The 13,746-nt window shown below is 34.3% G+C and overlaps 1 protein-coding gene across 4 annotated transcripts in view; it reads left to right on the plus strand.

The window, feature by feature from the left end:
- The window catches only part of Cdk13 (cyclin dependent kinase 13), a 99,234-nt gene that overhangs the window by 35,528 nt on the left and 49,960 nt on the right, over positions 1-13,746 (plus strand). For all 4 annotated transcript variants that reach the window (XM_034509866.2, XM_034509867.2, XM_076939336.1 and 1 more), the window contains exons 2-5: positions 4,084-4,740; positions 9,970-10,140; positions 11,497-11,636; positions 13,286-13,456. In XM_034509866.2, coding sequence (XP_034365757.1) covers positions 4,084-4,740; positions 9,970-10,140; positions 11,497-11,636; positions 13,286-13,456 — 1,139 coding nt within the window. The remainder of the gene's footprint in view (positions 1-4,083; positions 4,741-9,969; positions 10,141-11,496; positions 11,637-13,285; positions 13,457-13,746) is intronic.

A 13,746-nucleotide genomic window follows, 5' to 3' on the forward strand; every position in this document is an offset into this window, starting at 1 on the left:
GAACCCTGAGATAATTTGTCTTGCTCTAAGTCATCATAGTTGAGGTAGTTTGCTACAGCAACAGGCTTATTCAGAGAGTATGGCTATAAGGGAATATATAGAGTTAGGATTAGTAAGATGAAGCAGTTGCTGAGATAATGTGTGTCACCAGGAAATGAAATTTATAGCCTGGTTAAATAGATAGAGAATAGTAAAATTAAAAATAGAGAATGTTAAAAGGAACAAGTTTTAAGAGGACGATATATGCACTTTCCAAGTCTTAATTTTAGATGGTACCAGATCTTACGGAATCAGTTTGACTATTATAGTACAGACTAAGTAAGATTTTAAATGAGATATTTAAGAGTCTTGTATAGTGCTGTTGGAAATAATTAGCCAGAACACTTAAAACAGTGCATAATAAATTTGGTACAGAGGAATGTCCTTTGTTGTTCTCTCTCTTTTTTAAAGCCAGTGTCTGATTAGGTAGCTCTGGCTATTCTGGAACTCACTATGTATACCAGGCTAGTCTCACACACAAAACATTTTTTGCCTGCTTCTGCCTCCCTAGTGCTGGGATTAAAGTTGTGTCTTCATGTCCAGCCATTTGAAATTTTGACTTAGGAAGGTAGGTAAGTGTTTCATGTAGCAATATTTTTAAAATTATACACAAATAATTTAAAATCTAAATTGTGCATTTAAGAGAAAAATGAGCTTTAAAAAAATGAATCTTGTTTAATCTGCTGAAAAATTTCTACTTTGATTTTCCTGCAATGTCATTTGATTTTATGGCTCAGTGAGGTTCCATTTTGTGTATGTACCATATTTTTTGTTTTTGTTTTTTTATTTTTGTTTTGTTTTTCATTTTTGAATGTTGATAGACATCTAAAGTGGTTCCATTTCCTAATTATTGCGCACTAGACATGGAGGTAGAAAGACAACATTTTTGGGAAAAAAAGGACAACATGGTGATTTTCACTTTGGTAACCATTTCATACTTTTTTTGAGGATTGAACAAGCTTGTAAAGTAAGTGTGACTGAGAGAACTCCATGGGAATGTAAGATAAGGCAGAAAAAGTGGGGTAAGAAATACTGGAGATAATGGATAACAGGAGTATTGGATATTTATTACACAAGCTTCTGTGTTTTCTATCATCTAGGTCGTTATATTGGGAGACGATGCCCAATGATGGGTTGATTGGCTATTCTTTTGTAAAAATAATTTAGGAAGCTAAAATTGTGATAAAGTATTTTGGCATACCTATTTTGATATACTTGGTATACTTCTAGGCCAGTGAAAATTCTAGAAAGAATGAAATCCAACTTAGATAGTTCAAGAGACTTTAAACAGAGATCACAGAGGTCATGCATGCAGATTAGAGGAGTTCATAAAGGGTGCTTAGTCAGAAGTAACCTGCAACTGAGTGGCAAGAATACAGTGCTGTTGAAGCCCGGTAAGAGTTGTGGAAAAGAGGGTACATTGCAGTAGCCTTGGTGGCAAAGGACAAATCAGCCTGAATTTGTTTTGTTTGTTCACCAAGTACAATGTTAACAATTGGATTCTTGCAAAGTCTCTGATATTATTCACTTGTTTTAAACAAGTTAAAAAAAGCTCTTTAGGAGTTGAAAAAAATGCCTCAAGGTTTAAGAGCACATAGTGCTCTCAAAGGATCAGCACCAAGGTCAGGCACCCAGCTCTAGGAGATCCAAAGTCCCCTTCTGGCTTCAATGGACATTTTGCTCTCTTTTTAAGGCAACTGTTTTCAATTTGTGGTTATTGACCCCTTTGCTGAGCTCCTTTGGCAAATTTCTGCCTCCAGAAACATTTACATTACTCTTCATACACAACAGTAGCAAAGTTACATTCGTGAAGTAGCAATAAAAGTAATTTTATAGTTGGGGGTTACCACACCATGAGGAATTGTATTAAAAGGTCATGCATTAGGAAGGTTGAGAATTACTACTATAAGGGACACTTAACTAGCCTAATTAATAGTGAACCCTAGTTAATTTGAGTTGCAGTTCTGGTTTTGAGTTGTATGAGCTTGGGAACACTTCTTAGGAGCACAGTCTCTCTCTTTTTAAAGCTGTCTTTTATTTTATGAGAGGGTGTCAGATGCCCTGGAACTAGAGTTACAGACAGTTGTAAACTGCCATGTGGGTGCTGGGAATTGAACCCAGCTTTTCTGGAAGAGCAACCAGTGCTCTTAACTACTGAGCCATCTTTCCCACCAGTCTCTTAGCTTTTAAAAAAGATGTCTTTAAAAACTTTTATCATGTATATGTCTGTGCATAAGTATGTGCAAATTAAACATATTGTCTATTGAAGCCAGAAGGGGACTTTGGATCTCCTAGAGCAGGGTGCCTGACCTTGGTGCTGATTGTTTGAACCTTGGTGCTGATAGTTTGAGAGCACTATGTGCTTAACCTTTTCTGCTCCTAAAGAACTCTTTTTAACTTGCCAAAAGCAAGCAATGAATAATTAATATGTGCTCATTGTAGATTCAGCAGTATAGAATTATTAGAAGAAAACATTTTAATTGTATTAATGTGTGTGTGTGTATGTATTGAGGTCAGAGGACAGCTTGCAGAATTTGGTTCTCTTCTATCTTGCGGATTCTTGAGATTGAGTTTTTGGTACTCAGATTTCGTGGCAAGCACTTTGACTGAACTGTATTTTCAGTCCAAGAAAAATTTTAAGAAGGGAAAATTTTATTTATAAAAAAGTATTTTAGTAAGATTGATGTAGTGTAATTTGTTACAGGTTTGAACATGCATTTCTTTCTTTTTCTTAACAACCATTTTCCTGAAACATTAGTAAAGTGGTAAAAATTACCCAAATTGAGTTTTGTTTTGTTTTTGATTTTTTTAGACAGGGTTTCTATGTGTAGCCATGGCTGGGCTAGAACTCATAGAGTTTTGGCTGCCTCTGCCTTCTGAGGGCTGGGATTAAAAGACATGTACTAACATGCCTGGCTGAGTTTTGTTTTTCTATATTAAATTTTAGGCTACAAAACTATGATTTTCATTTAGTTTTACCCTTATTCTAGTAATTTCGCTTGTATTCTAGAGTTATAGAATGTTTATAAAAATATCTCTAATGCTAGCCATAAAAGGAAATATTCTTTTTTTTTTTTTTTTTTTTTGTTTTGTTTCTGCCCATTTTCACTATGGGTTCCTGGAATCTCTTGCTTTACTTTCCTGCTTCCTGTAATTTCTGCAGTTTCTTAAGTAAGGACTTGTCTTTGGTAGTTTACTGTGTTAACCTGTCCTACTTTATAACCATTATTTTTACCGAAGTCTAGTAAGAGCTGTCTTTTCCTCTGTTCAGTATGTTAAATATGTTAGCTTGTCTCCTGTAGAGTTAAAAGTTGTGAATTTAACATCCCCCCCCCCCCCATGGAATCCAATTTAGATGGTCAAGAGATTTTTTAAAAAGACTTTATATTTCTAGTACAGATACATTTTCCCCCCAAATATTTAGGAGATGTATGTACACAATTGAGTGTATGTATGTGCACCACCCTGTGTACATGGAAGCCTGTGGAGGTCAGAAGAGTTTGTCAGATATTTTAGAACTGGAGTTGGGGATGTTTGTGAGCCTCAGTGTAGATACTGGATTTTTATTGAAGGAATTACAGGGGTAATATAGAAAGGAACTATAAGGAAGAGTGTCAGAGAACTCTGAAGTCAAAAATAGGATTCATGGTGGTGAAGAGACAGAATTTGTGCCAGAATATATAACCAAGTGAAAGGAGGGAGAGTGGGAGGGGTGGGAATGGAAGACTTGAATCCGTCGCTGTCAGGGTAGATTCTTACCTTATTTCTCCTTCCTGAGTTAACAGTGATGTCCTGTTGCTGCCCTAATTGTTACATTTTTGGGGAGATGTGTGTTTGTTTGTTTGTTTGTTTGTTTTAAATCCACATTTATCTTTGGGCATTCAAAGGCTTGAGAAAGGAAGAATAAAATAGTCATCTGGTATTTTATTTAACTACAACAACAACTTACCATTTTGAAATTAAGTAAATTTGTTTCATTTTAGAGATTCAAATTAGCACAAGTTTAATTTGATTACTGACTAAATGTTAATTATTTTTCATCAGACGTTCTGCCAAATCCCGAAGCAGAAGCCCATATTCGTCTAGGCACTCAAGGTCTCGTAGCAGGCACAGATTGTCTAGATCCCGAAGTCGTCATTCAAGCATTTCTCCTAGCACACTAACTCTGAAGAGTAGCTTGGCAGCTGAATTGAACAAGAATAAAAAGGCACGAGCTGCAGAGGCAGCACGAGCTGCAGAGGCAGCAAAAGCTGCAGAAGCTGCTAAGGCTGCTGAGGCAGCTGCCAAAACTACAAAAGCCTCAAATGCTTCTACGCCTACCAAGGGGAACACAGAAACTGGTGCCAGTGTCTCACAGACAAACCATGTGAAGGAAGTAAAAAAACTTAAAACTGAGCATGCACCTTCTCCTTCAAGTGGTGGGACTGTCAAAAGCGACAAAGCAAAAGCAAAGCCACCGCTTCAAGTAACAAAGATAGACAATAATTTGATTGTAGAGAAAGCCACCAAGAAAACAGTTGTTGGGAAGGAGAGTAAACCTGCTGCTACAAAGGAAGAACCAGTGTCCACTAAAGAGAAAACCAAGCCACCCACACCAAGCGTAGGAGCCAAGGAGAAGGAGCAACATGTGGCTTTAGTGACCTCTACATTACCACCATTACCTTTGCCTCCCATGCTGCCTGAAGATAAAGATGCTGATAGGTAAGTCTAGACAGATTTTGTCAGTAACTCTTCAAAGGAAAAAATGTAACTTTTATCCTTTCCCTTAGTTCGTATAAAAGACTTTTTATCTTGTTTTTTTTTTTTTTTTTTTTTTTTTTTTAAGGGAATGGGTAGGAAAGGAGATTCAGAGGGACTTACACTCTGTGGACTGGCCTGGAACATACTCTTTAGACTAGGCTTAACCCACAGAGCTCTGCCTGCCTCTGCAGAGCTCCTGAGTGCTTGTTCTAAGGGCATGGCCACCACATCCACCCCCTACAGTTTGCTTGATCTATATTGTCTCTTTCTTTTTGGTTTTCATTGTGTCTTTTTGGGTTTGTATATTTTGTATTGAATGTTTTCTTACTATACTGAATACTACTACAGACATGACTCTGCCAGTAATTTATGTATTTTAGTGATTGATTTAAGTACAAAGTTTTAAGTATATAAAGAGGACACATATTTTCAATAAAGTTTTAAGTAACTAAATAAAAATGTACTGTGAAAAAGAAAAATGGTTAAAATTACTTGACTAGGGCAAAAGATACTTTTATAGTCTTAGTTTTGTTAGAAATACAATAAATTTTGTTAGTGGGCTACATGTAGAAGGTCATAGCTGTTGATAGTCTTATGTTTTCAATTTTCTGTGCTCTATTCTGTGTATTTATATCTAAAAGTAAAAATATTTATCCTGAAAAAATGATAGATTAGTTACTTAAGTGACATGATAAAAATTTTATAATCTAAAGTTCTGCTTATCTCCGATACTATGATTATTAGCTTTAGTGTGAATCAAGATAACAGGAAATATTGACTACCTTAGGTTAATGATATTTTTATTAAATAAAAAAAAGAAATAAAATGGCTAATTATTTTTGTTCAGAGTTACCAAGGTATAATAGACTTCATGTCTTTTTTTTTTTCTTTTTGAAAAGGACTGTTTTTTAGGTTTCTATAAGCACATACTGTTGGGTTTCTGCCTCGTTTTATAAGGGAAGAGCAACTCCACACCCCCACATCCCCTTTCACCAGTCTTGATGAGCATGGCAGTTTTACATTTAAAAGTTCTTTTTAGCAACTGGTGTGGGTTGTTTTTGTTTCATTTGTTTTTTTGTTTGTTTTTGGAGTGTGGGGAGGAGAAATTGGTATTTGTTGAAATTGTCAACTATCTTGTTGATATGTAGAGATCACCTTTTCTGTTCTGATACGCTTTTGAAAACCTGAATGTGCAAGTCTTCTTTATTTACTTGTCATTCACTGGAAATCCAAAGAACATTATAAAGAACTGTAATAGTTTACACAGTCTCAGTAGTCATAAGGAAGGCTTTCCATCTTACTTTAAGCATGCTTCTACCCATTTCTAGTTAACTGTCATAGTTACAGCCTTAAAAAATCATTATCTATGAAAGACAGTATGTGTTTTTTTTGTGACTGATTTTATAAATCTGTACTCTGTTGTTACTTTTATGTATTCAGGCATTTTAAAAAGTTAAATAATAAAATCAACATCTATACAACCTTCTAGAGCAGTGGTTCTCGATATTCCTAATGCAGCGATCTTTTAATACAGTTGCTTATGTGTGGTGACCCCAACCATAAAATTATTTTTGTTCCTACTTCATAACTGTAAATTTGTTACTGTTATGAATCATAATGTAAATATATCTGATTTGCAAAGTGATCTCAGGCAACCTCTGTGAAAGGATTGTTTACGCCTCTCCTCCCCGCCCCCTCTTGAAAGGGGTTGTGACCACAGGTTGAGAACTACTTTTTTTAGAGTCAACAAATGTTAATATTTTACTTAATATTTCTGTGCTCTTAATTTCTCTGTATAGGGAAGGTGCATGTGTATGCACATCTTTTGAAAATAAGTGGTTGCCATAGTGTTCAGTTTAGTCACAAGTACCATTTAATGTAACCTAAGACATTTGCAATGTTACTCTCATGAGTTGAAGAATTTGGATCTGTAGTCTTTAGTAGTATTTGTCTGATTATGTCTTCTTGATGACAGTTCACCTGCTCTTCTCATACCTTTCCATTTCCTATAAACTAGAAATCAGTTGGATCTTGGTTAGGTTGAGAACAAATAACTGTTTTGGGTCAGAATATTTAGATGATTTTATGTACTTCCTATTACACGATGAACACAATGTTAAATTGTGATGTTATATCTTGGTTAAGTGATGACCAACCTTAAAACCTCTATGCAGAAGGTACTTGTGGCCCTTTTGCATTTTGAAGTTGTAGGATAGCACATTCATCAGTTTGAAGATTTGTTTTTCCTGTAACTGGTCATCTAATTAATGGTTTAGCACCCACTAATGAGATTTGTCTTAATCAGTTACTATAATAGGAACTGCAAATGATAATTTTGGAATTTGATTACTCTTCTTAGTACTTGTTAATAAAGCTAATATTAAAAAGACAGTTCTTTCTATTTCTCTCAGTCTTCTTAATTGTAGGGAACTTTTTTCTGTATTATCAGTCACTGTCAACTGATCAGAGGTTCCTCTGAGCTGAATCCTTTCACCTTTTCACTGGATTGGTGCCTCTACAAGTCTGAGCCAAACAGTATATGTCATACTCACTTTGAATCCTTCTCCCAGAACTGCAGTAAACTGTTTCTTCTGTTACCATTGTTTTTATAAAAACATGATTTTTTTAAATTTAAAATGAATCAGGATCACGATACTTCTTTACTTTTTTTTATATACTGTGTTGTTGAAGATATTTTCATATTAATTTTGATAGCTCCAATGTGCTTATCTATAACAATACATACATCATAGTTTCTACTACTAATGTATATAGACACTTGGTTAAGATAGAATATGACAAATTATATCCATTTAAAACTTTAGAAATGAGAGCAACAAATTGTATCCTAACAAGACTATGCTGGTTTATATCCTGAAATGTTATGGGATCATCTTTTGTTTTTGTTTTCTGAGACATGGTTTCTCTGTGTATCCCTGTCTGTCTTGGAACTCACTTTGTAGGCAAGATTGAAATCTACCTGACTCTGCCTACCGAATCTCCAGGGTGCTGGAGTTAAAGGCCTGAGCCACCATGCCTAGCTCTCCTTTTTGAGTATAAAATCATCTTAACAGTAATGGATTTTAACAATTTGGATTTTTGTAGTCTTGAGATTACATTATTAGGTGTTGTGCTTGTTTGGTTGCTAATGGGGCAGTTGGTATTTCGTTTGGCTCACAGTCTTCAGTTCTTCCTTTTATAAAGTGTAGAGTTTTCTCATTCGGACTTTTGATCTTTGTAGTTCAGACTCTTGTTTTTCTTTGACATTTGTTTTTTTTTTTTTTAGAAATGTCTAGCTGTCCTGGAGTTTGCTATTAGATCAGGCTGGCCTTAAAACCACAGAGATCAACCTGCCTTTGCCTCCTGAGTTGGAATTAAAAGCTTGCACCACTATTCCTGATACTTACTTTTGTTTTTACTTGCTATGGATATTTTCTATTTTTCTAGTCAAATCACCTTTTCCCCTTGTAATCTCAGCTTATAAAATTTACAAAAGGTGAACTCAAGATTTTCTCAGAGAAATTGGTTTAGGTTGTTATGAAGAAGGAGGAGATGGTCTTGTTTGTCACCTTCTTCCTTATAACAGTGGTGCTACCAGAGTTTGACTAATTTGAAATACTACATATAAAAACTCAGAAATATCTGTGTTTCTGTGGACTTTGTTCTCTGTCAATATATGATTTCATTGCTGGTACTTTAGTGTTTGTGTTTTAACCTCTAGATACCTGGTATATTGGCACTCACTCTTAATTTCTATTAAGGTTAGTGGTATGAAAGTAAAGAAGTTTATTTTTCTCTTTTGTTTACTGGTTTTCTGGTTTAACTCAAGCTGAGCCATCCTTCTGCTGAACTCCAACCTCAGCCACAGCCCTGTTTTACAATAATCTGGACACAGTGTTGTGTAGCTTTTCATGAAAAACAGAACAAAAACAACAACAGCAACAACAAAACCCTGGTCTGAATATTTTTGTAAATTCTCTGATTTTATTATTAAAAGGTTCTCTTGGGTAACAGATATTTTGGGGGGTGGGGTGGTATTTGGGAAGTTTTAAATTACCAATTACAACTTCAGATACAATTTGAAAATTAAAAAGAAAAAAAGCGTGGAACTAACCAGGCTTATAATTCACTTATAATTCTATTATGGAAGGTTAGCATTCATGATGGCAGAGCAAAGGCATGGCAGCAGAACATCTGAGAACCTTTTGTTTAAAAAAAAAAAAAAAAAAACAAGTCTCACTATGTAGCTCTGGCTGTCCTGGAACCAGACTGGCCTCAAATTCACAGAGATCCATCCACCTGCCTGTACATCCCAAGTGCTTGAGATTAAAAGTGAATTAATTGGTTTTGGTTATGTAAATGGGCAAGAGAATAGTTGTACGCCAATTGTAGTTTGTGATTTTCTAAAAAGAAAGCATCATTGTCTCTCTATCAGAATCAAATATTACAAAATTAAGAGATTTCTTGCAAAGGATGATTTGATTTTTTTCTTTTTAGTTCACAATTTTGGAAGTTAGAGCTTATTTTTTTAAAGTTTAAACTTTGTTATTTGTATGTGTGTGTTGTATGTGACATGTGCATGCCATAGTGCTGGTATAGGCTCTATAAGGACAACCTTGAATGTTGCTTCTGACCTTGTATTAGGCAAATTACCTTTGTTACTCAAATATAAACACCAAGGTAGCTGGCCCATGAGCTTTTAGGGATTCTGTCTCAATTTCCCCTTTCAGATTAGGATTACTGAGATTGTAGAGCTGTGTTGCTGGAGTTTTGGGATCTGAATCCAGGTTCTTGTGCTTGCATGCCTAACACCAGGAAGCCATCTTCCTAGCTCCCTAGACTTGATTTTTAAAAATAGTTTCAGATTTGCAAAGATAAAAAGATATCATTGAATCCCCATTTTCCTTGTACTTATTACATTTAATCAGTATTCATACATTACTATTAATTAAGGTCTACTCTTTACAGATTTCTATGGTTTTTGCTTAATTCTGTGTCACTTTTTTCTTAAAAGTTTTTACTCAGTGGTTGAAGGGTAATAATCTGTTTAGATGGACTTGAAGTATGACATATGATATACAGTCTTTGCATGCTATTTAAAAATTAAAATATGACCATAGTTTTATCATATAATCAGTTGTTTATGGTTGATGTTACTGACCCCTCCTTCTTCTTCTTTTTTTTCTTTAGTTTAAGAGGCAATATTTCTGTAAAGGCAGTTAAAAAAGAAGTTGAAAAGAAACTCCGATGTCTGCTTGCTGATTTACCATTGCCCCCTGAGTTACCAGGAGGAGATGATCTTTCCAAGAGTCCAGAGGAGAAGAAAACAGCAACACAGTTACATAGCAAAAGAAGGCCTAAGTATGTGCTTGCTTTCTACTGGCACTTAAGTTGACTGGACACACTATCCTGGATAATTATAAACTTAGAAAACGTTAAGATTTAAAATAAAAAGTGTATATTTATTTGAACATAAATATACAGATTGGTTCAGAGTTCTGAAACAAATATTCATGAAGGGTGGTACCTATTTGCAGTGACTAATAAAACCGAATGAAATTTTCTTACAGTTTGGAATTATTAATTTGGGGGTGTTGCATGTGTCAAAGACACTAATCTATCATTAAGATAGCTAACTAATATAAAAAACACTGAATAAAGTGGAAGACAGCATTCAGTGCGCTCAAACAAAATCAGTCATGGATAGTGGTTTCCTTTGCTTTTAACTACTCAGTTTTTTCATATAACTGCATGCATTTGTAATTTTCCAAGAGATAGAATTTTTTAAACTGGAGCCGATGTAGCTTCATTGTTAAACACCTGGTAGAGTTTTTTTCCTTGAAGGTAAGAAATAAAATACTGGTGCTTTTTAAAAATGTCTACTCAAAAAGGAAAAGTTTAACACGTTTGGGATAGATTTGATTTAGAATTGCTCTTCAGGTAGCATCTAATTTAAAAATATAAGATCATTTTCTATTATGAGAAGAAAACTTCAGTCTATCCTTGAATCCTTTTGCTATAATTCTTGAGTCTGTCTTGGCCCTGCTATTAAATATCAGAATACAACAAAGCAACAAAGCCATTCATCTTTTTAAAGAATTTGATTTTTGACATCTATTAATCTCTATCCAAGTATGGAATTCTGAGTTGTGATTTTACATGAATTAAGACTTTCTGTACTTGTTTGAGTGAAAAATCTTCAGTACTTTTATGATGGTGTTTTACAATGCTATAAATTTTGTAAGTAATTTGTAGTCAGTTTCTTATGTTACTATTTGTTACCTTGTACTATGAGTGTCTGTGCATGTGTGTGCCTATGCACATGTATATACACATACATATATGGAGGGAGAATTCTTGAATGAAAAATTTTATGGAGACTGAGTAGAGAATCTTGATGATTTCTAGTAATGTTGTTTCTACCTTCTTACTGAAAAGCTACATTCCTAAAAGCCCTTTAAAGAAACACTGTTGCTACTTCTCTTTGACATTCTAATCTAGTTAGAGTGAGTATGTAGAAATTATAGTTTACTTTTATGATAACTTGTAATATCTACTGACAGTAACTTGTTTTACATGAATGTTCACAAATATACATGAATAGGGTAAAGTAACGGATTTAAGATTGGGCAGGATTACTTTTGAATTATTAAATTATTAAACAGATCATTGAGTTTGCTTGATTGTCTATAAAAACTTCAGAACTATATTTAATAGAATATGTGGGCCTCGCTATGGTGAAATCAAAGAAAAAGATATTGACTGGGGGAAACGCTGCGTGGATAAATTTGATATCATCGGGATTATTGGAGAAGGTACTTATGGACAAGTTTACAAAGCCAGGGACAAAGACACTGGTAAGAATGTTTTTTCTTACAATGTATAGCTTAAAGAATTTCCAAAAGAAGTAAAAATTCTTTGTGCTGTTGCTTAATCTTAATTTTATTCTGTATGTGCATTTTCTGTGTCCTTATATCAGTACATGTGGCCACATAATCTTTTAAAAACTTCCCTTCAGTATCAGTGATATTCTATATGGCAGGATTTAGGGGGGTGGGGTGTGCTTCTTTTGTGGTGAAATAATTATTAAAACTGTTGATACCTAGGCTAAAGTATGAGTAGGTTAATTTTTTTTTTTTGAGGCAAAGTATGTATATATACAGTCCAGGCTGCTTTGAACTTTGTGACCTTCCTGGCTTACCTTCTTGAGGACTGGTGTTACAGGCATGTGTCACCATGCTTGTCTTTAGGAGTAAGTTATTTTGTATTAAGAAGTCACATAAGATTTTCTTTTGGCCAACTTTCTCCCCTATATAGAAGTTACCCTTTGGACCAGACTCTGAAGCTTAAAATTTTAGAACATTACTTTTTTAAAGCATAATTAAGAACGTGGGGGAAAGTTTTGGAATGCCTCCTCCAGAAAAGTTGTTTTAGAAGTCACATTACAGAAGAAGTTAGGTGTTTAACTAAATAATATGTAAAACTAGCTTCCCCGCCTCTCCCTCTCATTTTTCTTGAGACAGGAGTTCTCTATGTAGCCAAGGCTGGCCTGAAACTCATAGATCAGCTGCCTGTCTCTGCCTCTTGCATGGTGGGATTAAAGGCATTCGTCACTACTGCTTGGCAGAACTAGTGTTCTTTAAACTTACTTAACTGCCTTTAAACATAAACTAAGATTAAAATTGACAGCTGTTAGAGGCCATTTAGTTTAACTATCTTATGGTTAGAAACTAATGAAAGCAATTAGAACATACAGTAACCATTGATGTTTGTAATGTATTATTTAATGAGATTAAATTACAACTTTCAGAAGCTTTAATGAAACATACTACATTATAGGTAAACAGTGTAAAAATTAAAAACAGAGTTTTAATGCTTAAGAGGATAAACTTTTTTCTTAGAAAATTTGTAACATCAGTCTTTGTTCTTTTCCTTCCAAAGAAGTGGAGTGAATATGCCTTTATGAAATTTTTTTCTTATGCGACTGATGCTCAGCCTAATAAGGCAATACGTAGTCCCACAACACAAAATAGAACCCCCTTAAAGCCTCCAAAATCTCCATTTCTGAACATAAGCTTAACGTGTAATAACTTTGTATCTGTGTGTGTGTGTGTCTGATTAATTACATTCTGTCTGAAACTCACACATACCTAAATTTTAATATTTAGGATATATTGACCCTTCCCTCCTTCACACAGAAAAGAATGATAATAAACTCACCTCTTTACCATCCTTTTTTTCTGTATTAATAGACAGATTGAAACAATAAATATAATCCTAACCAATTGTATAGGGTTAAATGTAGTGAAATGTCCCAAAATTTACTTGAGGTTAATTTCTTAAACTACAAATACCATTTAGTTTGTTGGAAATGAGAATAATTTTAATTTTAAATAATTTTAAAATGTAATTTTAAGAAGTAGAAACAGAAATGATAAAAACAATTATGAAAAACAGCATTGTCTTTTGAAAGCTAATAACCCGATTTTATTTAACTGTCTAATAGGAGAAATGGTAGCCTTAAAGAAAGTACGTCTGGATAATGAAAAGGAGGGTTTCCCAATTACAGCAATTAGAGAAATTAAAATTCTTAGACAACTCACCCATCAGAGTATCATCAATATGAAGGAAATAGTGACTGATAAAGAAGATGCTTTGGATTTTAAGAAAGACAAAGGTATGTATGCAGACTTCGTAACCAAGTCTTTGAATTCATGATATTTCCAACTTGAAGATTTTATTACTAGATGATGATAATTTAAGTACTGGGTAAATAAAAATGTTCTCTAATGTCAACCCATTTTCAAATTTACTAGAGGTAAAGAACTACATTATTTACTTAAGTGGTTCTTGAGGTTCAGGAGTCAGATAAGTCAAATGTATTTACCAGTGTTAGAACCAAGAACTGAATAGCAACATTTGCTTTTGCTTTTTTTTTTTTTTTTTGAGCTTTGACACCTCCCCCCT

This window comes from Arvicanthis niloticus, chromosome 8 (genome assembly GCF_011762505.2).
Source record: "Arvicanthis niloticus isolate mArvNil1 chromosome 8, mArvNil1.pat.X, whole genome shotgun sequence".
In the NCBI taxonomy this organism is placed as follows: Eukaryota; Metazoa; Chordata; class Mammalia; order Rodentia; family Muridae; genus Arvicanthis; species Arvicanthis niloticus.